This window comes from Heloderma suspectum, chromosome 1 (genome assembly GCF_057233095.1).
Source record: "Heloderma suspectum isolate Gila_16-S chromosome 1, 16-S_ref, whole genome shotgun sequence".
NCBI lineage: Eukaryota > Metazoa > Chordata > Lepidosauria > Squamata > Helodermatidae > Heloderma > Heloderma suspectum.
This window is the reverse complement of record NC_139458.1, coordinates 424,930,510-424,951,106: the sequence shown is the minus strand read 5'-3', so window position 1 is coordinate 424,951,106 and position 20,597 is coordinate 424,930,510. Positions and strand designations below refer to the sequence as shown.

At 42.3% G+C, this 20,597-nt stretch overlaps 1 protein-coding gene across 4 annotated transcripts in view; it reads right to left on the bottom strand.

The window, feature by feature from the left end:
* Positions 1-422: 422 nt before the first annotated feature.
* EML6 (EMAP like 6) overlaps positions 423-20,597 on the bottom strand; it is a 229,802-nt gene continuing 209,627 nt past the window's right edge. For 3 of the 4 annotated variants that reach the window (XM_084829251.1, XM_084829252.1, XM_084829253.1), the window contains 11 exons: positions 19,209-19,382; positions 18,233-18,441; positions 16,437-16,594; positions 14,294-14,408; positions 12,475-12,663; positions 12,117-12,289; positions 10,816-10,978; positions 8,471-8,574; positions 7,372-7,525; positions 7,077-7,177; positions 424-2,619 (listed from right to left, as the gene is read on the bottom strand). In XM_084829251.1, the coding sequence (XP_084685377.1) occupies positions 2,595-2,619; positions 7,077-7,177; positions 7,372-7,525; positions 8,471-8,574; positions 10,816-10,978; positions 12,117-12,289; positions 12,475-12,663; positions 14,294-14,408; positions 16,437-16,594; positions 18,233-18,441; positions 19,209-19,382 (1,565 nt within the window). In that variant the 3' untranslated portion in view covers positions 424-2,594. Of the gene's footprint in view, positions 2,620-7,076; positions 7,178-7,371; positions 7,526-8,470; positions 8,575-10,815; positions 10,979-12,116; positions 12,290-12,474; positions 12,664-14,293; positions 14,409-16,436; positions 16,595-18,232; positions 18,442-19,208; positions 19,383-20,597 lie in introns of all 4 variants that reach the window. The other variant, XM_084829254.1, reaches the window with a different exon arrangement.

Sequence of the window (20,597 nt, the reverse complement as noted above, 5' to 3'; positions counted from 1 at the left end):
CATGGTTATGGTGGCAGGTATAGCTCTACCAAACTCTGACAGCAAATTCCACCTATTTTTCATGATGCAGTTGTGACGTGTTGGGAGAGATGGTTCTGCCCGCTACTCCCACTTTAGTTGTAGGATTACTGCCTTGCATGCTTTAAAAGAATATTTAAGAAACATCTATTTGTAGAGAGGCATCATGTCACTCAAGCCAGTGTTCAAAGAAAAGAAGTAGAATGTGCCACTATTACATTTTATTTTAAATGCTAACTTTAGGTAAAATGAATGAACAAGCCACTGCCTTTTTATTTTCTTCTCGGTTGGCAGTTTTTGATGCATGGAATCTTTGCTATCTGCAAGAAGGAGGCGCAAAAATGTATCGCTTGTTTCTGGTATGCTGGATGTTCCCAATGAAAATCTGACACTCGGCTGTTTTCAAATAATAAATCTTTTACTGGATCATTTGAAAAATAAACTCATGCAGTATTTTAATTTACATTATAATACAGCATTAAGTCTGAGCATACTGTACCTAAAGTCAAACCATATAAACAAATACAAATTTCTTCACACGCACACGCGCACACACACACACACACACTATTGCTCTTAAATATTTTTGCACAATTTCACCGTATAGCAAATCATTCGGTTTAAGATACAATCAATATGAAAGGCCAACATTACAACATAGGCAAACAAGGTGACCACCTGACATCACCGGCTTGATATGGTTACATTATCTAATATAGGAAACCTCCTTTATGAAGTATATGGGACTAAGACTGCATAGGGTCTGTGTCTGAAATTATAGAGGAGTGTAAGGCATTGATATATTCCATTAGTTAAATAACTCTCAACAAATGGTAGTCCATTGAGTTTGCTGAAGCACTTTTGTGTATTTATACATTGATTTTCTTTTCTAGTACTCAGGAGAATGCTCCTTTTTTGTCTTTCTCTTGAACTTGGATTGTACTGCTTACCCTTGTGGTTTTGTTGAGTAAAGCTCTTCCCAGAACAATGTAATTTGCACCCTTAACCATGCTCCCCATCAGTTTTATGTGGGGAGGTATCTGTTTGCAGAGTATTGCTTGCAGTGAAGGATGCAGTGGTGTATTTGAGCAGCTGCTGGTAGTTCTTGCTTTCCAAGTGACTACCACCCTTTCCCTTCTATGATCATTTAACCTATGTACTGTCAATTTGGGTCTCAGCTGGTCTTTAACATAAGCCCTCCAGTACCTTGAGGAAAGGATATCTCCCACTCCTGCACCTCAACTACCTAATGTCTCTAAACTAGGGCTACAAGAACTGAACCTAGGGCCTGCTGGATCAGACCAAATGCTTCTCTAATCCAGTATTCTGTTCCCACAGTGGCCAACTAGATGCTTATGAGAATACCACAAGCAGAACATGAGCACAATAGCACTCTCCCAGCCATGTTCCCCAGCCATTGTTGCCTCTGATACTGGAGGTAATACATAGCTACCATGTCTAGTAGCCACTGATAAGCTGTTTCAGTGCTGCCCCTATTGTGTTCTTCAGGATAAAGAACAAATTTCCACAGTACCTAGGTCCCCTGCCACCAAAGAGCTGTGAATGGCTGCCAAGCTTTCTGCTGCTGAACCTGGAAAGGGAAATAATGTCCTTGAAACACTTCATGAAGTTAAGCTAGAGGAAAGTTGACTTTTCCTTGGAGAAGTTCAAAGCATGTCATCGTTGCTGTTACTGGCCCTGACCAGGAAATGCAGATGGAAAATGTTCTACAAGGGGGAGTGGCTGAAAAGATGGTGAGAATAATCTGTGTGTGGGTTCTTCACCTCCATCCTACCTTCTCTGGAAGTCATCTTTCCCTACAGACGGCCTTCAGAATGGCAGATTCACTGCCAAGCTCATTGGTAACCAGGTGCAATATTTGCCTCCCACCCCAGTCACTTGTCCTTGATGTTAAAAGAAGCGGTTGGGATTCAGAAAAAACACCAAGACAAACAAAAACAGATGATGAGTGAGTTTATATATCAAGGGGGGGAAATTACCTTGTCAGCCCTCCTCACTGGGTTAAGTTGTAGCACCGGAAGTAGAAAGCAGAGACTGGCAGGAGGCAATGTTATAGCCTGCACTACTGGAAAAGCTTTCGCAAGGCACTTCTTAGAAAACCGGCAAATGGAATTATTTTTAAAACTCTAAATATTGAAGGAAATGCTAACTGTTAGAGTAGAAAACCAACCATGGCCCAAAGCTTTCTGTACTTCCAATGCATCCTTTGCCAAACAAGGTTTGGAATGGCTACTTTTAAAAGTTTTGCAATGCGAAAAATGAATTATTTTTATAACCTTCAAATTGAAACTGAAACTTAGTTTTCACAATGGGGTACTACTTAATTTAGCAAGAGAGATTTAATACAAACCGAACCATACATTGTTTAGGCTAAGGACCAAATCACTGAATTTTTGCTTTCTCAACGGTTGCGTAACTACACGTAGGTTTCACAAATATATAAATCTATACAGTTTCTGTAACACAGCCGCTGAGGTCTTGGAGGCATTTTTAGAAGTCCACTGTTTGGCACTCACATGGTGGTGGGCAAGAGTAACACTGGAGAGAACTGACCTTCAAAGACATCGCCATACGAACACACTGTAAAGAAAGACATGGTAATAATTATCTGTACACACAGGTGTGGCTAAATCAGTGCTGCAAAAGTCTAACTGGCAACTTGGACCCACCCTCCGGTTTCAACATTCACAGCATTCTTCTAACACAAGTTTCCTCCAGCAATGCAACATAAGTATTAAAAATAAAATTATATATCAGTCTTAAGTTCTCAGATGCTTCCTTCCATAGGTAACCATTGTTTAAGCAAGGGATAAGTACAATCCAGCTAGGGTCTGTGTAAATGGCATCCACTCTCTGCTACATTTTTGCACCTATTTAGTGAATCAAACCTCTCAAGAGTTTCTTCCAAACATTTCGGGCTGTGAGCTGTATTTTACAAGGTCATGTACTGCTACTTTAGGAGAGGGGCAGAAGGCAACAAGTCAAGCCAGAGACATGGAGGGCTTCTACCATGTTTAGAGGGGTTAATTATTGACTAAATGTGGAAAGGCTCTTGTAACTGTTGCTTTTCTCAGTGTTGCAACAACCCAGAGAGGTAAGTTAACATTTGGTAGGTGAACCAACTGAAGATGGAAGAGAGAATAACTTACCATTGACCTGGGTTCAAATCCCCGTTGTGCCAATGTACAACCTTTTGTCCTGGCTATCTAATGTATGAAGCAAGCAAAGGGCCATTTGATTTGCTTCCATGATAGATTTATTGTGACTGTGTTCTAGGGGGGCATGTTAGGTTAAAGGCAGGGGCAGGGAACCTAAATTGGTCTGGGGAGGGGGCAAATCCCCCCCATCAAGCCAGCAGGCTGGATGACATCAAGGGTGCAGCAACCCCCCCTTCAATGATGTCAATTACCCCCACCCATTTTTCCTTTCTCTGTTCAGAGAGGCATGAAGCGCCATACCTCTCGCTGCACGGAGAAATGGACTCTGATCAAAGATTGAAGATTACAAAGGGATTCCTCTCTCCTAGGGGGTCAGATTGCAAACCTCTATGGGCCAGAGGTTCTCCATCCCTGGTTTAAGGCTTACACTTCAAGCAATTCCATTATTTCTTGTGACTAAGACCTGTTCATTTATTTCTTGCCTTCTCTTTAAAAAGATCCTGCTGTACTACTACCATTTCCAGAGATGATCATGATGATTTCGCTGGCTGTAAGAGTTTCAGCAGAAGCACAACTGTTCTTCTCTTCCATATTAGAGTAAAGGCAATGGAAGGTCCAAATGCAAATGCATACTGCGTGGCCAAATAATTCATTGCTCGGGTGGAATAAAGAATTTGGAATCTCTTTCCCTTGCACAAGATTTTTTTCCCCTGGGTATCATTCAAATGATTTTTCTAAGGGCAGGGCAAGCAGGTAGTAGTAGGAAAGTGAGAGTTGCCATTTATATTACACTGGCTATTTATATTTTCCTTGAGCAATTACGTTCCGCAAAGCTAGACAATGGGCAATTTTTATTTAGTCTACATTGATGGCATCTCTGGTGAAGAGAAGGCAAGATCTTTGCAATGTGACTTTGGCTAGAGGAGAGCATTTGGCTGAAGTGCTCTCTTCTATCCAAGAGTAAACATCACTTTTATCTGAATCAAGGACCTAGTCAAGGAAGCAGCACCTCAGAGGCATCTCCCAAGCCTCCCTCCTCAAAGACTCTGCCAGAATAAATTTTGCCTCCTTGAGCCACCCAGACAGAGTGTAATCAAAAGGTAAATCAAACTGTGCACTGTATGGCAGTAATGTCCTAAGAATGAATGTGCTCTTGGCTTACAGTCAGCAGCTTGGCTGGTGCTAGGGATTGGAGGGTGATTCTGGGCTAGGAGATGGGCCAAGCATGTCTCTCAGCTGAGTACTTTATCTTTGAGCTACTTTATTCTGCATCAAGAGGCTCTTCCTGGACTTTCAATATTTCAGGCTGTGGTGGGGAAAGGTTTAAAAAAGCCATGCACATGATCACCACCCTCTGCACATAGAAAACTAACGCGACACGGGTTCAGTCCAGCCTTCTTCCTGACATGCTAGTTTTTGATGTGAAGTGGAGTTTATTTTTATTTGTTATAAGTGGGACCTACAACAAAATGTTGCAGTGTGGCGTGCCCTCGTTCAAGGTGCCAGCCAGTCAGTCATGATTTCCTCCAGGATACTCCATTCCATTCTCGTTCTCCCCTAGTTTTCCATTTTCTCCCTCAACAGTCAGTCAGCACTGCATGTCAGCTGAGCTGTCTTGGGGGTTCCTCTCTTAGTTTTTTTCCCCCTAAAGATTTCTTTATGTCTGGAAATCTTGGGGTTCCTCCAAGGCTGTGGATCCCTGCCTTTCGGTGGCCCTGAAGGCTGCTGCGCAAACAACAGTATGACCAAATGTAACAGCCCACAGTAGGTGAGGTATACATTGCATTTTTTTTAGGTGTGTGAAACTCAACATTAAAAAAACTAAGATCATGGCATCTGGCCCCATCACCTCCTGGCATATAGAAGGGGAAGAAATGGAATCAGTGACAGATTTTATTTTCTTGGGCTCCAAGATCACCGCAGACGGTGACTGTAGCCATGAAATTAAAAGACGCTTGCTCCTTGGGAGGAAGCTATGGCAAACCTAGACAGCACAGTAAGAAGCAGAGAGGTCACCTTGCCAACAAAGGTCCATATAATCAAAGCTATGGTTTTCCCAGTAGCAACGTATGTCTGTGAGAGCTGGACTCTAAGGAAGGCCGAGTGCCAAAGAATTGATGCCTTTGAACTGTGGTGCTGGAGAAGACTCTTACGAGTCCCCTGGACTGCAAGGAGGTCAAATCAGTCCATCCCAAAGGAAATCAACCCTGAGTGCTCATTGGAAGGACAGATACTGAAGCTGAAGCTCAAATATTTTGGCCACCTAATGCAAAGAGAAAACGCCCTGGAAAAGACCCTGATGGTGGGAAAGATTGAAGGCAAAAGGAGAAGGGGACGGCAGAGGATGAGATGGCTAGATAGCATCACCGATGCAATGAATATGGACTTGAGCACATTCCAGGAGAGAGCGGAGGACAGGAAGAACTGGCGTGCTATGGTCCATGGGGTCACGAAGAGTCAGACATGACTGAATGACTGAACAACAACCCTACTTATATACACTATGAGGAAGACTGACTTGCTATGGTTTCCAGCTACATATACAGTGGGTGAAATGTGTCGTCCCCCCCCAACACACTGCAGTGTCGGGTCAAAGAAACAAGGTATGATGATCGCCACCTCTTTGAATCTCATGATTACGTTTTTAAAAGAAGAGGAGGAAAATCCAAACAGCCATGTCAGGAGAAGAATCTGGATTGGGTGGCCTTTTTAAAGTCTTTGCCTCCTATGCTGTTTTTCCTGCTGAAAATCTCCCCCAAGCTATCTGCCTCTGAAGCCAATATTCAGTAGGCAAATGGCAGGGTGGGATGAGTTTGCGTGTGGGGTCAATTTTTTTTTTGTTTAAACCCCTATCCTCTTGCACACAGCAATTCTGACCTGGATTGCAGGCCTCTGAACGTGCTGTTGATTTATTTTTTAAAAAGAGAATCTCTCTTGAGAAGAGAATCTCAGTTAGAGGAGGTAAAGATATGGCTAAAGTCTAATTTGAGCATTAGTATATTTGCAGATTTTGCAGTGTGCGAAGCAACCTTACGACAATATCTTAGGGTATAATAAGTTACTATACTACGACAAGGTATAATTAATATTTTTAAAAAATATTACATGCTTCCTTTCAGCCTGATATCAAGTATCTAATGTGGCTAATAATAGAACTCAACATTACAATATACCACACCTTAAATCATTGTGAAATTAGGGTAAAATAGAACCAATTACCACCAAGCCGATGATAGTATAGCATGAAAATAATGCACCGACGGTCATACCTTGCCAGCAGTAAAGCACAAGAAGGTACCCTCTGCATCCCACTCCCCAGAAAGGCTTTCCTAATAACAGGTTTTCCCTTGCTTTCCAAAGGAGGGAAGAAAAGCCACACAAACTTTCCTGGTGAGGGAAGTCTACAGGTGGGGAGCCATCACCAGAAAGGCCCTATTCCTAGTACCCATCCATACATCCCACATTGGGTGGGACTCAAAGCAGAGCCTCCAGTGATGATGGCCTATGCCCCAAAGCAGATTCTTATGGAGTTGCTGCTGCTGCAGGCAGGCACTTTCTCCAGCAAAGGATTGGAGGTGTCTGCATATATTTTCCTTCCCATTTCCTATGACAGCTTGTATAATTCACCTGCTAGTATTCAATCTATGCATTCATTACATTTTTATTCTGCCCCCACCCCTTGCACGAGGGAGCTCAGAGCAATATTTTTGCCTCACAACAGCCCTGTGAGGTAGGCTAGGTGGAAAGATAGTGACTTGGCCAAGAGTATTCATTTTGCTGCATGGGAATCTGAATCTGGCTTTCTCACACCAAAACCCAACACTCTGCTGTAGCCATAGAACCCAACCAGCTCCATGTTCACACAATGCAAAAAGGTACCTGCAATCATCCCCTCCTGTGCTGATAACGTATTTGTCATCATGAGAAAAGCGTATGTTGGTGACATGTGCAGAATGGCCAAAGTAACGCTTGTGTTTGGCCTGTTGGGAAAAGACAAGAGAGTTTTGACAATGAGCACAGTGTTGTCCCACCCACGGTAGCAGCCATTTCCATGCCATTAGAATGGAATAGACGCCAACTTCATTGATCATGGATCTGGGTACTTCTGAAGATCTATGAAATTGTTTCTACAGAGACACCCACACACTCCAACAAAGCAAAAAATCTCACTTACAAATTTTTCAGTGCACGGGAAGTCAAAGAGTTTGACGAGTCCAAAGTCGTCTCCGGACACAATGTTTAATCCAGCATGGGTCACACAGGCACAGTTGACATCTGCTTTATCTGCATTTCGGGGCCAAATGCCAATGACTTCATCTCCAAGGATGCTGCACCAATGGGGAAAGAAAAAAGGGAAAAACTAGTAAGAGAGGCATTAGTAAAGTGTCTTTAAAGCAGGGAATGCTTTGTAAAAAAATATACTGAAATTTCTCAAACAAGATGCTTTATATTAATTACATTTCTATACCACCCAATAGCTGAAGCTCTCTGGGTGGTTCACAACAATTAAAATAATAAAATACAACATGATATAATATAAAAGTTTTAAATTACAGTATAAAATAAAAGTAAAAAACAAAATAAAACCTAGCAGCAATCCAAAGATTTTAAATACAGTAGTAACGTATGGCTGTGAGAGCTGGACTATAAGGAAGGCTGAACACCGAAGAATTGATGCTTTCGAACTGTGGTGCTGGAGAAGACTCTTACGAGTCCCCTGGACTGCAAGGAGGTCAAATCAGTCCATCCTAAAGGAAATCAACCCTGACTGTTCATTGGAAGGACAGATACTGAAGCTGAAGCTCAAATATTTTGGCCGCCTAATGTGAAGAGAAAACTCCCTGGAAAAGACCCTGATGCTGGGAAAGATTTATTGAAGGCAAAAGGAGAAGGGGACGGCAGAGGATGAGATGGCTAGATAGCATCACTGATGCAATGAATATGAACTTGAGCACACTCCGGGAGAGAACGGAGAACAGGAAGGCCTGGCGTGCTGTGGTCCATGGGGTCACAAAGAGTCAGACACGACTTAACGACTGAACAACAAAATTTATTTAGGCACTACAGGGAAGGAATCCCAAGACAGTCTTCAGCAAACTGATCTGGTGGGGAGGGGGAGAATTTTGTAATCAAACTGCCACCATTGTGAATGGGTGAATCCCACATCGGTTGCTCATTATGCTGCTCTCCTGCCACCCGGACCCTGCCTCTCTTGCATCTACATCATGGAGCAGTTTAAAGCTCTTTTTACTCAGACATTTGTGTTGTATCACCTTGTCCAGGTGGCCCACGTGATTTTTCCAATGAAAGCCGTATCTGTCACTTGCTTTCCTAATGGCACCTCGTGGACTTGCCGTTTATAGGCACCAGTTGATACCTGAAGAAAGAAAGACAGCATGATCATCGTACGAACAGCACTGAAATATTTGGCTCCTATTTCTAGTATCTTCCCCAAAACTATCATAACAATGCCATCAGTTTGTGGCTCTTTTTGCATTGATGCCATGCTGTTATATAAAATATAATCTCACAGAATTAGCAGCCCCAACAAATTTATATATTTAGTGCCATTTCCGTGTTAACAAATACAGGCTCTCTTTCACTTAGAGATAATGACTCAGCATCTATTTTGTCTTATTTGAGACATAACCAAGACAATGGGTAGGATCAAGGCTCTTTTCTGCTGGTGGAACTGCACTCTGAATGCTCCCCTGGCAAAAAGTGGAGGGAGGCAATCTTTGCTGATTCCCCCCTCCCTCTGCAGCCTCCAGGGCCACCTACTCCCCACCAATTCTCCAGGACAGATGTTTGGCAGCGTAGGGGTATGGAGTGGAGATGGGGGACTGCAGGGCGAGGGGGAAACTAATGAAGGTAACCTCTTCTCCTGTTCCACCAGAGGAAATGCTCTGCTGGATTGGAAACCTTGCATGGACAGAAGAAGACCTGCAGTCTGCAGAAGGATGACCCTGGATCTAAGCTAATACATGTATAGATCTTGTCTGGGTTTAGATATTGTGTCTAGCCAAACAGTTACATATACACCGGCTACAGGAAGGTATGCTTACAGTGTCACATGTATTTCATATCCGTATTTACAGCACTGACATTATACACAAAAGGCAGTTACTCAGGGTGCTTTCAGAACAGGGTGGGGGCTCCTAGTGCTATGAACTGCAGTAAGAGAAAAGATGGAAGAAGCACAGGAGGGCTACGAATGGTGGACAATGTTTGCCCCTGCCCCCAATAAAATTCTGTGAATGAGGCAAGAATATGGTGCAATAAATGCCTCATCTAGAAGCACCCAGAGAGACAAACTGGATTCGCCACAGAGCATACACTCAAGTTGGATCTGCAGCCAACCATGGCTGCTTCCTGACAAGTGCACTCATGTGATGCATGTGTTTCAAACACATTTGTCACATTCACACTGGAATGTGAATTTAAAAAAAATGTAACATGTTCAATGGCATGACATTCCTAACAGCAAATCCTAACCATTGTTTTATTTTTCGAATTCCTGCATGGCACATGTCAATTTGTTTTCTTTATTCCTGAGTTTGTTAAATGCATGTGCAGCTGTGCAGGAATGCAGCTTTTAGAATAAAATTGTGTGGTTATTAACAGCTGTGCAGCTGTACAGTGCACACTGAAAATTAGCCCCCCCCTCCCCCAAAATAATGGCTGACCAAACATGCCCATTGTCGGAGGAGAGGAAGAACAGCCATGGATTCCTTGCCTGAAATCCCTTCACTTCGCCTGTGGTCAAAGATGAAGGTGAGGGAAAATGTTGCAAAACAGGTTCTACAGCTTTTGTGCCACTGCCACCGGTAAGAGTGACAATACTGCTAGACTGAAACACACATAACTCAGTAGTGCACATAAACTGCAGTCCCTGAAAACAAATGACATAAAAGTGGTCTGGGGAAAAATGGAATGTTGACGGAGAAATAGCGTCAGACCAACGAGTTGGGGAGTGCATTGTATGCCACCTGATTGCACCAGACATTGCAGTACCAAGTAAAAGCCCTAGTGTAGAGTCGTCCTGGGTGTTATTTGTTTTGTTGGACATGATATAACTGGCCCTGTACGGAGCTTATGCATCAATGTAAATATGAATCCTAGAGCCATTGACATCTGGGCGCCACAAAACTCTAAAGGAGCTATCCAAGGTGCTGAGCCTGTGTTGGGGATAGGGTTTGGCACCTTGGATAGTTCCTTTAGAGTTCTGCTTGGTTCTGACGAAACCCAGAATGGATTCACAGCGCCACCGAAATCGGAGCCACCATCTTCCACTGGCTCCACCATCATCTCCCTTCCGGCCCATTATGCCTTTCCCCACACTATTCCTCACTCCTATGGGAATATCTGTATCCCAAACATTATAACAGAAACATTTAGATATATGAAATTTAAGTTTAGCTATTTTTATATGCTGCCTTCTTACCCTCTCCTCTGTCTCCCATGTGTGTATCTTAGATTATGAGCCTTTGGATCACTGATCCATTTATCTTATTTTATCTGGGACATTATCACTTGTCTGAGGACTTCCAGATCAGGAGGGCTGTAAATCTCAATTAAAAAAAAAATAAAATAAAGAAGAAAGAATGCAAAAGCCTACCTGAATGTATTTGCTGTCTGCTGAAAAATCCATCTGAATGACAAAGCTTGGGATGTCTTTACAGTAGCCGATCCGGTTCAAGGTCGTGCCCTGAGTGAGGTCATAGAAGTCGACAGTATGTTCTTGTGAACCCACTGCCAAAAATTGGTTATCAGGGCTGATTCTAGGTAGGAAAATACGAAGAAGAAGCAGTAGTTTGTTAAGCTGCTGCTAGGCTGTGAGCCATGAAATGTTGTGAGGGTTCTCCACTTTGGAAAGACTACCTATCAGTGGCTTAAGCAGTTTTCCCCTCTGCTGACGATATATCCAGCACAGAATACGTCACATGGACTTCTTGATGCTATCAGGTTTTATAAGTGATACTAAGAATACTTTTCATTCCTGGACACATCAATTATGAATGGCGCTAATGTAGTTTTCAAAGCCATTTCTATATCAAAAGAGTGTTCTAATCAATGTAAGGTTTTCGTTCGCTTTGCAGTCACAGGAGGAAATGCTAAAATATCTGCAACATAAGCCTTGAACGTATTTACTCAACCCAAAGTATTTTATAACTCTATCTGCTCTTTCAAGATGCTGCTGGTTTCCAGATCTGCTCAAAAGAGCAATGAGATAAAGACTTTTTTAACAGCCCCAAAGGGATCCCTCCTCCAGAGCTTACATATGCCCTTGTGCTTTTCTGCCAACTTCCCATATAGCACTGGGACTTGTCATTGCCAAGAACAGGATACTGAGTGGTATGGAGTTTTTACCTAATTAAATTTCCCTTGGGATGGTTTTTATTCACCGACTGCAATATCTGGGGAAAGCTCTCTAAGATCATGTCCCCCATATGAACCAGCCCTCCTGCTGAGGTCATGTTTCAGGGACCTGATCTGGATTCTCTTAATTCAGGAATTTAGGACATAGCTGGCAAGCAGCAGGGCTTTCTTGGTACTGTCCTCAGGAGTCTAAAATAATATTGCTTGAGAGGTATGGCTATGTGCTTTCCGTTCTGGTCTTCATAGAGTTGAGCAAGGTCTACCTGTCAACTGTGGATCTGTTGTCATTTGGCTAGTGACAAGTGAAATGGTTATGTCGCTGTTGTTTTATTAGCCTTATTATTAGTTGGGTTTTAGAATATTTTTAGTCTGAACTGACACCTCAAGTATAATGCTTTTAAATGAATCTGGTTCACCTATTCAGGTGTAAACCACTAAGAGGAATCAAATGGCAAGATATCAAGCATCACACGAGCATGTTGGAAAGAGCATGTCAGTCTTCTGCCATTGTCCCCCATTCTTCTGCCTTGGCCAAAGTACCTGATGTCCTGGATAGCAGACTTCCGGTCTCTTTTTTTGCCCCAAACTTTAAGGCTGTTCACGAGCAAAATGATGAATTCTCCGTTCTTCATGCCAATGGCAACCATCTCACCATCAGGACTGTAGGCAGCGCACCTGGCAGCATGACCGAGATTCACTTTATTCAGAAGTTTCTGTACAACAGAAATAATGACACATTGTTACAGTGGTTTATATTACTTCCAACAGGTTGTCGTCAGAGCAATTGCAAGAAACGAATGATCAGTTTCTCAGTAAAAGTGCTATAATAAATTCTACTAGCAGCACCCAGTAATTCTAGTGTACTGAAGGTATGCACTTTACTTCAAGCATCTCTTACTTTGTCACAAAGGTCCCAGATTCTTGCAGTTCCATCATTACTAGCAGAGATAAAGATGTCTTTGGAAGGATGAGTAGCCAAGCCCCAAATCTCTCCTTCCATGTGGCTGTCAATCAGCAGGTTGGAAGCACCATTTTTTTCTCCAACTTCGAGGATTTCCCCATCTTTGGTCCCCACTAAAATTTTGCCCTGTTGACATTTCAAATAGTAGTGTAGACACAGCAAAAACAATGCATCCATTGCAGCTAAATTCAATATTAATTTTACACAGTTAAAAGAGGTGAGGGGGTTGAAGGGAAAAACAAAACGAAATAAATTGCTCTGGATTTGTAGCCTTTGCTGATCTTGGATTTGCTGATACTGTTTATAACCAGAAATGTACAAGAAACAATGGTTATTGTTTGATTTGTATTTTTTTCTTTTAACAAAATAAATACCCCCTCTATAAAAATGTCAAAATCAGTATTTCAAAAAATAAAATAAAATAAAAACATCATGTTACTACCACACACTGGTAGGCAAATGGCTTCTCCCAAAGAGGGTGCTGAGCCCCTGTCAGAACTACAGCTCTCAGGGTTCTCTAGGGGAAAGGAATAGTTGTGACACTGGCTTGAGTCTGTGGGTAGACATACCCTAAGCCTTAAGACGTCTGGATTAATGCAAGGTATAAGGCGGGGGTGCACAACCTTTTTGGTCCTAGGGGCCATGTGTGATGCTGACTGTGGGAGAAGGGGCCACATGTGCATGCACACAAATGCACACATATACATGCAGTTGCACATGCACACACACACAAATCCCAGCGATCCTGAAATAAACGGCTCCTTCCTTGCTGCTAGCTGTTGTGGGGTAAGAGTGATCTGTAGGAGGATCTCTAGGGGAAGGAGTGGAGAGTAGGGGGAGAGATTTGGCAGCAGTGGGGGGAGGTCAGGGCACTCTTGGGGGGCACAATAGAAGCCTTGGGTGTGCATGTTGTGCATCCCTGGTGGAAGAGAACCTGAGTAGATGCTTCACTGCTTCCTCTTCTATCAGTTTCTCTTTCTTTCCCCAGGACAATGGGCACAATCCAGAGAGTTAGGCATGCCTAAGTTTCTATTTAATATTCCATTTAATATTTAACACTGCATTTAAATGCCACTGGTTTCAATGGCTGGTAGGCACACCCAATGTGCCCCAGAAGTGGAGCGTACAGGTGTGGGAAGTAACCATCCATGAGTGGCATGGAAAGGAGCCATGGGAAATAGAACCACACTGCTCCTGTAATGCAAGAATGGGTCCTTCGTTAGCAGCCTTTGACAGGATACACATGACCATTTACCATGATGTGACCACATGCATTTCACCATATCCCCATGACAGGAGCCACAGTAGGATGTGTCTCATGCGGTGGCTGGACACTACAGAAGTTCACTCATTGTGAGGTTGCATCATCCTTCTGGTGAGCTTACAAGTGGCCATGGTGATAGCAAATGGTCATGCGTATTCCCTTCTTGAATTGTCAGATGAGATGTCCCACCCTTGCTGTATGAATGTCACACCAAGCCAGCCTCGTACTGAAATGATCATGTGGCATATCTGTGAGAGATTGCATGGATGAACCCCACAATTATTCTAGAGATATGATTGCCTGATTGGCATTCACAACCATCTGCCTCAAACATCTGCCTGGCCCTATCCATAGTAGGTATTCAGCCTCCTTGTATACAAATGGTGATGACTGCCTGTTCAGTCTCTTTTGTTTTGTTTAACACTAAACATTACAAACAAGGGCCTCTTGTGAGAAGAGCAACAGGCAATACAACCTGTGTATCTCACATACTTTCCCTCGGCACACTGAGCGCACACACTCCACAGTCTGTCCTGTCTCAAGCTGAAATGCTCGGCAGCGCTTCATCTCCTGATCCCACAGTTTCACAGCACCTCCTTCTTTTGTTCTGGAAAAAAGAACAGGCAGGGTGTCATTTAAGATAGAACTGTGCTCTGCCAAGCCCCCATGATCCCATTACACTGCGCATTTCTGAAAACAAGCAGTAAACAAGGAGGCACTTGTTGGTTTACTGTGTGTTTTCAGAAGACTCACACAGGCAGGTGACCTATGGTGGAAAGTGCTGTAACATTTGAACTGGTCCTCCTTCATTAGAAGTTATCCTATACAGCCCTTAGAAACAATACATCCATGAGCGTGTTTATAAATTCCATCGAAAGTTCCAAACCATTGTTATGCACTCCCCACTTCAAGCAGTGAAACGTTCCAGGGGCAACATTTGCCTGGATGTAGCTTCCTTTAGAGACGAAAGAGAGCACTGGAGGCTTACGGTGTTCTTGTAATATTTTATTTATTTACAAATATACAAGTAGAGCACTGGTGGAGGCAACAGCATACACAACACTACCACAGAGCAGTTCTGCTACCCACATCAGCTCTCCAGAGAGAAGCACCTTGCATCCCAAAGTGCTTCCAGCCTTTAGTTAATAGCTATTTTTCCATTCTGTCTCTCTTTCCCACTCTGTCCACAAAATTGCTTCTTTTGTTCCTTCAGACAGACACCAATATCTTCTCCAGACTCTGATGGTGCTCCTATTCCAAACATCCCAGAGAGATCTCAGTCTCTAACAGTTAGCTTTGACAGAGGGACATCCACTGGATGTCCTGGACCATAAAGAAACACTCTTAACACTCTTCTGTGAAAGCCCTGATTGTGATCAGGTCTTGCTTTAAGGCAACCCACAGGGATAGGAAGGTTCTAGATGAGGCTTTTATTGTGCAATTGCCCCGCCTCATACATGAAATTACAGGCTGTCCAGACAATGTCATCTTCCATTTATAATCCTCCTGTGTCTCCCCACCATTCTTTCCATAGTTTTCATTGCACAAAAAATCCATTCAGGAAGAAAAGCTGGAATAGGAAATGTCTTTTGATTGGTAGCACTAGGAGCCCTCCGTCTGGAAGCACCCAGTCTCACGAACGGCACTCTCACGACACTATTGAACACATGTTAAAGAGCATATCCATTGTTGTTATTCTAATAATTTACAAATTTTGATCAATATTATACAAACACTGTCAGATCAAATATTATTTCCCATTCCTGGGCATATCCAATTTAAGCATATTGCTATGGTTTTGCATGACTAACCTGAAGGATGATCAGGGGCTTAACAAGAAGCACTAGATGGCCCTTAATTTCCTGGAAACTTCTCTCCAACATTTGAAATATGACATCTTCATCTATCAGAATTTGGGGGAGGAGCATTTAGAATTTGGACAAAGAGTAATAAGCAGGGAGTTAGCTAAAACTGGTGTTCAGTATTGTGGGGCTGTAACCGTTGTTTTTAAAACCTTGGATTTCTCCACTGGTTTTGATGGGTAGATCTTACTACCATCCCTGAGGGACATTTAAAAATAGTTTCTCAGTGTGAAACAGGAAATGACTTGTCCAAACATTCATTCCCTCTGCAGTTTATATCTATGTCTCTTCCTCTACCGGCCTTTTCCAGCTGCTTCATTACATTCCCCCTCCCACCTGGTTTTCAGGGTCTCTCAACCTCTTTTGTGGGCACGGAGCATGCTCAGTTCTAATTGGGCTCTTTCCCCCCCTCTAAAGACTTTGTATGCTTCTACAAACGTCAGGATTTTCCCAAGACTGCTGCTATCTCCCTCTTGTGCATGGCTGTTCCCATTTTGGCTACATAAGAAACAGCACTTGAAGAATTTAATCAGAATTAGAATATAGGATTACAAAGACACCAGGGCATACACACTCTCTCTCTCCCATCCAAAGGTACTAAACCCTGTAGTTCTATTCCTGGACTGCTCAGGGAAGTAGAGAATGCATATCAGGGTTTTCCCCCCGTCCAGCCTGTCATAACACCTCAAACCCCTTACAGTGATTTAGCTTTCTCTTTGAAGCAGCATGGCTTTGTAGACAACTGCAGACAAAAACAAGTTATAGTCTCTTACGGTCTCTCCTTCCCTCCTGTAACAATGAGTCCATCGCGAAGGGTTGTGTACATTGTAAAGACAGGGCCAGTATGAGCTTTTGCCACCAGTCTAACTAGAAAGTGATCCTTCCAGACATAAACATCTCCATTGATGGCACCAGTGAAGGTAAGATTATTCTGAAAGAAACAGCAATGATCTGCCTTGTAAATGTTATTTATTATTATGGGGCTCTATTACTTCTTGACATAATTAACCGCCCTTTGCATTAGCACCAAGCTTGTAGAGCAGAGATGGCCAGCTTTTCTGGGCCAGAGTATTTTGCCATCCAGGCTGACCCCTCATAAATGGCTGGGTTCCATTCTGACATTGGCACACTCTAGCAGTAAAGGCTTCCTATAGTGCTGACTACAGCTTTACATATAACTATGTACATTTAGTTATTATGTTACATGTTATATGTAAGTAAAAAAGAGAGATGGGACACTGACGTATGGAATGTCTCTTATTTCTTACAACCTGAAGATATTATTTTTCTGGTGGCTTTTTTTTTTTTAAACTATACCCTGAACCACATTTGAGGCTAGAAAAAATGCATGACGGTTAGATTTGGGGTATGGGCTACCACTGTATTGTCATTATTCTAGAATGTACCCTTTAAACTTTTCCCACCCCTTCGCTTCTCACTTTAATCTCCTGTTACATCTCCCCTTACTCTTTTTCTCATGTTCTTGCTCTGTATAAGAACTTGCATTAGCAAACATATTTTTCTACTTCTCCAAGTCATAATTCTTGTTCTACTTTGGGCCTTGCTGTTCTACTTAATCTACTTCATATTCAGTCAGGTCTCCTTTGTGGAGTGGGGCTAGCTAATATACAGCTAAAAGAATGGGACTGTCAGCAACACCGTCGCACAGTTGTTGCAAGGGTGAATCATGGGTTGGATTCTAATAACTATGGGTAGAAGGAAAATAGCCATTAGTACTGGTTCATAAAAGCTTGTGTAAGAGCTTGCACAAAAGCTCATGCAGTTCTATAAGTAGGTAACATAGCAGTGCTCGCGCAAAAGTTTGTGCAACTGGAAGAACATCTTTGGATTTAGTTTCACTTTTCTAGCACTTCAGTGCAAGGAGTAAAACAGCTCCCTCATGAGTGGAAGATGCCTTCTGCGTGCAGCAGGGTGGCTTTGGATCCAATCCACTCACAGAATGCAAAGTACTCTATGCTTCAAGAGCACAGAGTACTGGCAGCTGCTAGCAGCGGCAGAGAATTGCATAATACAGGGAAATACCATCTGGGAGAACTCAACACAGGGATGGTGATTTTGGCAGCATGTCAACATTGCACATAATATGTAGTTTTCCCCTCATCTGGACTGACACTGGATGCCCAATTCCCATATGCCTAATTATAAAACCTTGTCTAATGGGTGGGGATTCATTTGGATGCTCACCATAGGATTTCCTTGTTACCAGAGGCGACAAAAATTCATACACAATTAATGTCATTTAGAAAGAAGTGAATAGTTTTACAGAGTAATTCTATACATGTTTACTTGGAAGTTAGTCTCTTTCTGTTCAATGGGGCTTACTTCCTAGTAAGTATTTTTAGGACTGAAGTCTTAGTCATCAAAAATATTAGGTCTGAGCCACACTTAGTCATACTTAGAGTAGACTCATTGAAATCAATGAGACTTAAGTCTTGCCTAACTGAGGTCCCATTGATTTCAATGGGTCTCCTCTAAGTATGACTAAGTCTGGATCCAACCCATTTTGTCTTCCCTCTAGAAATCCCATAAGTAAAAACAAAAAACTCACAGCTCCAAAGGCCACAGAAAGCATGGTTTGCATTTTGGCATCTTCCAATGAACCAATGACTCCCTTTTTATACAGCAAAGCACTCCCAGCCAGAGTCCAGAATTTCATGTGTTTTACTCCAACAGATACAAATTGGGTATCCGAATCTGGACGGAACTCTACAACAAAGATCCTCTCTAGGTGGCCTCCTCTGCTTGCAATTTTAGCTCCTGTGGAAATCAGGAAAGATCATTTAATCTTTTATAAACACAAGCTGATCATGATTCATGAGTACATGTACCTAGCCTTGTTGATCATCTCACATGTATACCTATCTGGGCCTGAAATCATTCTTGGAGGCTGTTCTCTGGGTGCCCCTGCCAAGTGAGATGTGGTAGGTGGCTACTGGGGAGAGGGCCTTATCAGTTGTGGTACCCTGGTTGTGGAATGCTCTCTCCAGATGCTTGCCAAGTGCCTATTTTGTGGGCTTTCAGCACAAGGTGAAGACCTTTATATTTTTCCAGGCCTTTTAACATTTGTAAACCTCTTAAACTTTTAAATCATGGGACTTATCATTTAAATTTGGTCTAAAATATCTTTCTGTGCTGTTGAGAGAGTGTTGGTATGTTGATTTTATTCTCTGCTGCTCACGTTTTTTATGCTGCATTACTTCTATTGTTTTTAGGGTTTATAGATGTATTTTAATTGTTTTAATTGTTGTTGCTATTGTAAGCCGCCAAGAAAACATTGTTATTGAATGGCATACAAAAATTAAAGAATTAATAAATAAGTGAGTAAGAATGTTAGTTAAAAGTACTACACAGACTTTCAAATCCTATTTCACCAAAGGCAATAATGGGGCAAAACAAACCCACATCACCACAAACTAAACAAAGCGCCACTAGGCTACAATTACATGAGCTTGTATTTAACGTGTGGTTAGGCACTAAGCACTCATGGTTGTTCCAACTAGTAGGAATGAGGATTGTAAACCCACCTTCCTGCCACCTCCACACCGTGATTGTATGTTCAGGATCGACTCCTACAGATGCTAGGAGCTTGCCAGTAGCACTGAAGTTGACATAGTTCACCCCTTTGGAATGGAAGCAACGCAGCATAGACAGAGTCTGTTTAGTCATAGCATCCCATACATGGATAGAAGGTGTTGTACCTGAACATTTTTTTAACGGGAGTGGAATTAAGAGGGCATTAATTTGTGAATCTTCAGAGGCAGGTACATCTTATCTAGAATAAGGCTAAACAGAAATAAAAACATCTCCATCCCACCCCGATAAATAATCACATAGAATTATAATAACACCTCATGGAACAAATATGAAAGGTTGGGGAGAAATATTGGACTTCATGACGTGAAACAAATTCTAAAACAGAGATGAAATATTTGTGGATAAATGCAAAAGGACACACAAAAAATTATCTGTTGATGTTCAACTTGTATCCGCAATTGACATAGATACAACAAAGGAGCATGAAAAGGTTGTGATGTGACTTTGCTGACTAGGACTCACGGGACAGCACAGCCTTACCTGGAAATTCTGTCATGTCACCTGCATGGTGAGGGCAATGGCAAATGAGAAAGCACCAAGGGAAAACAATAGCTGAAATAAGTAAATGTTTCTAATGCTGAAGTGCTCAACAGCAGCACCAGAAGGAAGCACCAAATTAAAAAAAATCAACATGGGAATGGATTAAATAATAAACAACAAAACAAAAGAAAGGCAGGAATATTGTTGAATTATATATCCAACATAATACTTTTTTTATTGACATTTATAAAAAGCAAAAGTTGCCCTGATACAATCATCTATATTCTGGGAATGAGGATTCCTGTACAGGTGACATCGGCTGCCTCTCCACTGTGATCAATAATCAGGAGCCAGTCTCAGGAATGTGGGCTCCCTCCTCCCACCTCCTTTCCTCTCAGCAGCAAATTCTCAATCTTGTCTCAATCTTGGTAATTATGGAAAAATTTGCATTGACCTTAGCTATAGTTAATATCAACCTGGATTCCCACTTAATCAAGACTTGACTCTAAATCCTACCTTAAACTGTATTTTCAGATCCTAGTTGAATGTTTGAAATTGTATGATGGTGCCAACACATTTCTGAGCACTACACCACCATTCATCATGCCAGCACTGCTCCACTACCCATGAGGACTAGGAACTCTGTATTATTTGGCCACTGGCCAACCTAACTGCCAAACCAGGCTACACAACCAGTGTGTAAGGGCACATATCCTATGCATGCTTAGACAGAAAAAAGCCCTACAACTCCCGGTGTTCCCCAGCCAGCTATGTCTAAACATGCATAGGATTGCACCCTAAAGCACGCCCGGTTCCCTAAGTATTGTACAAATGCTTTG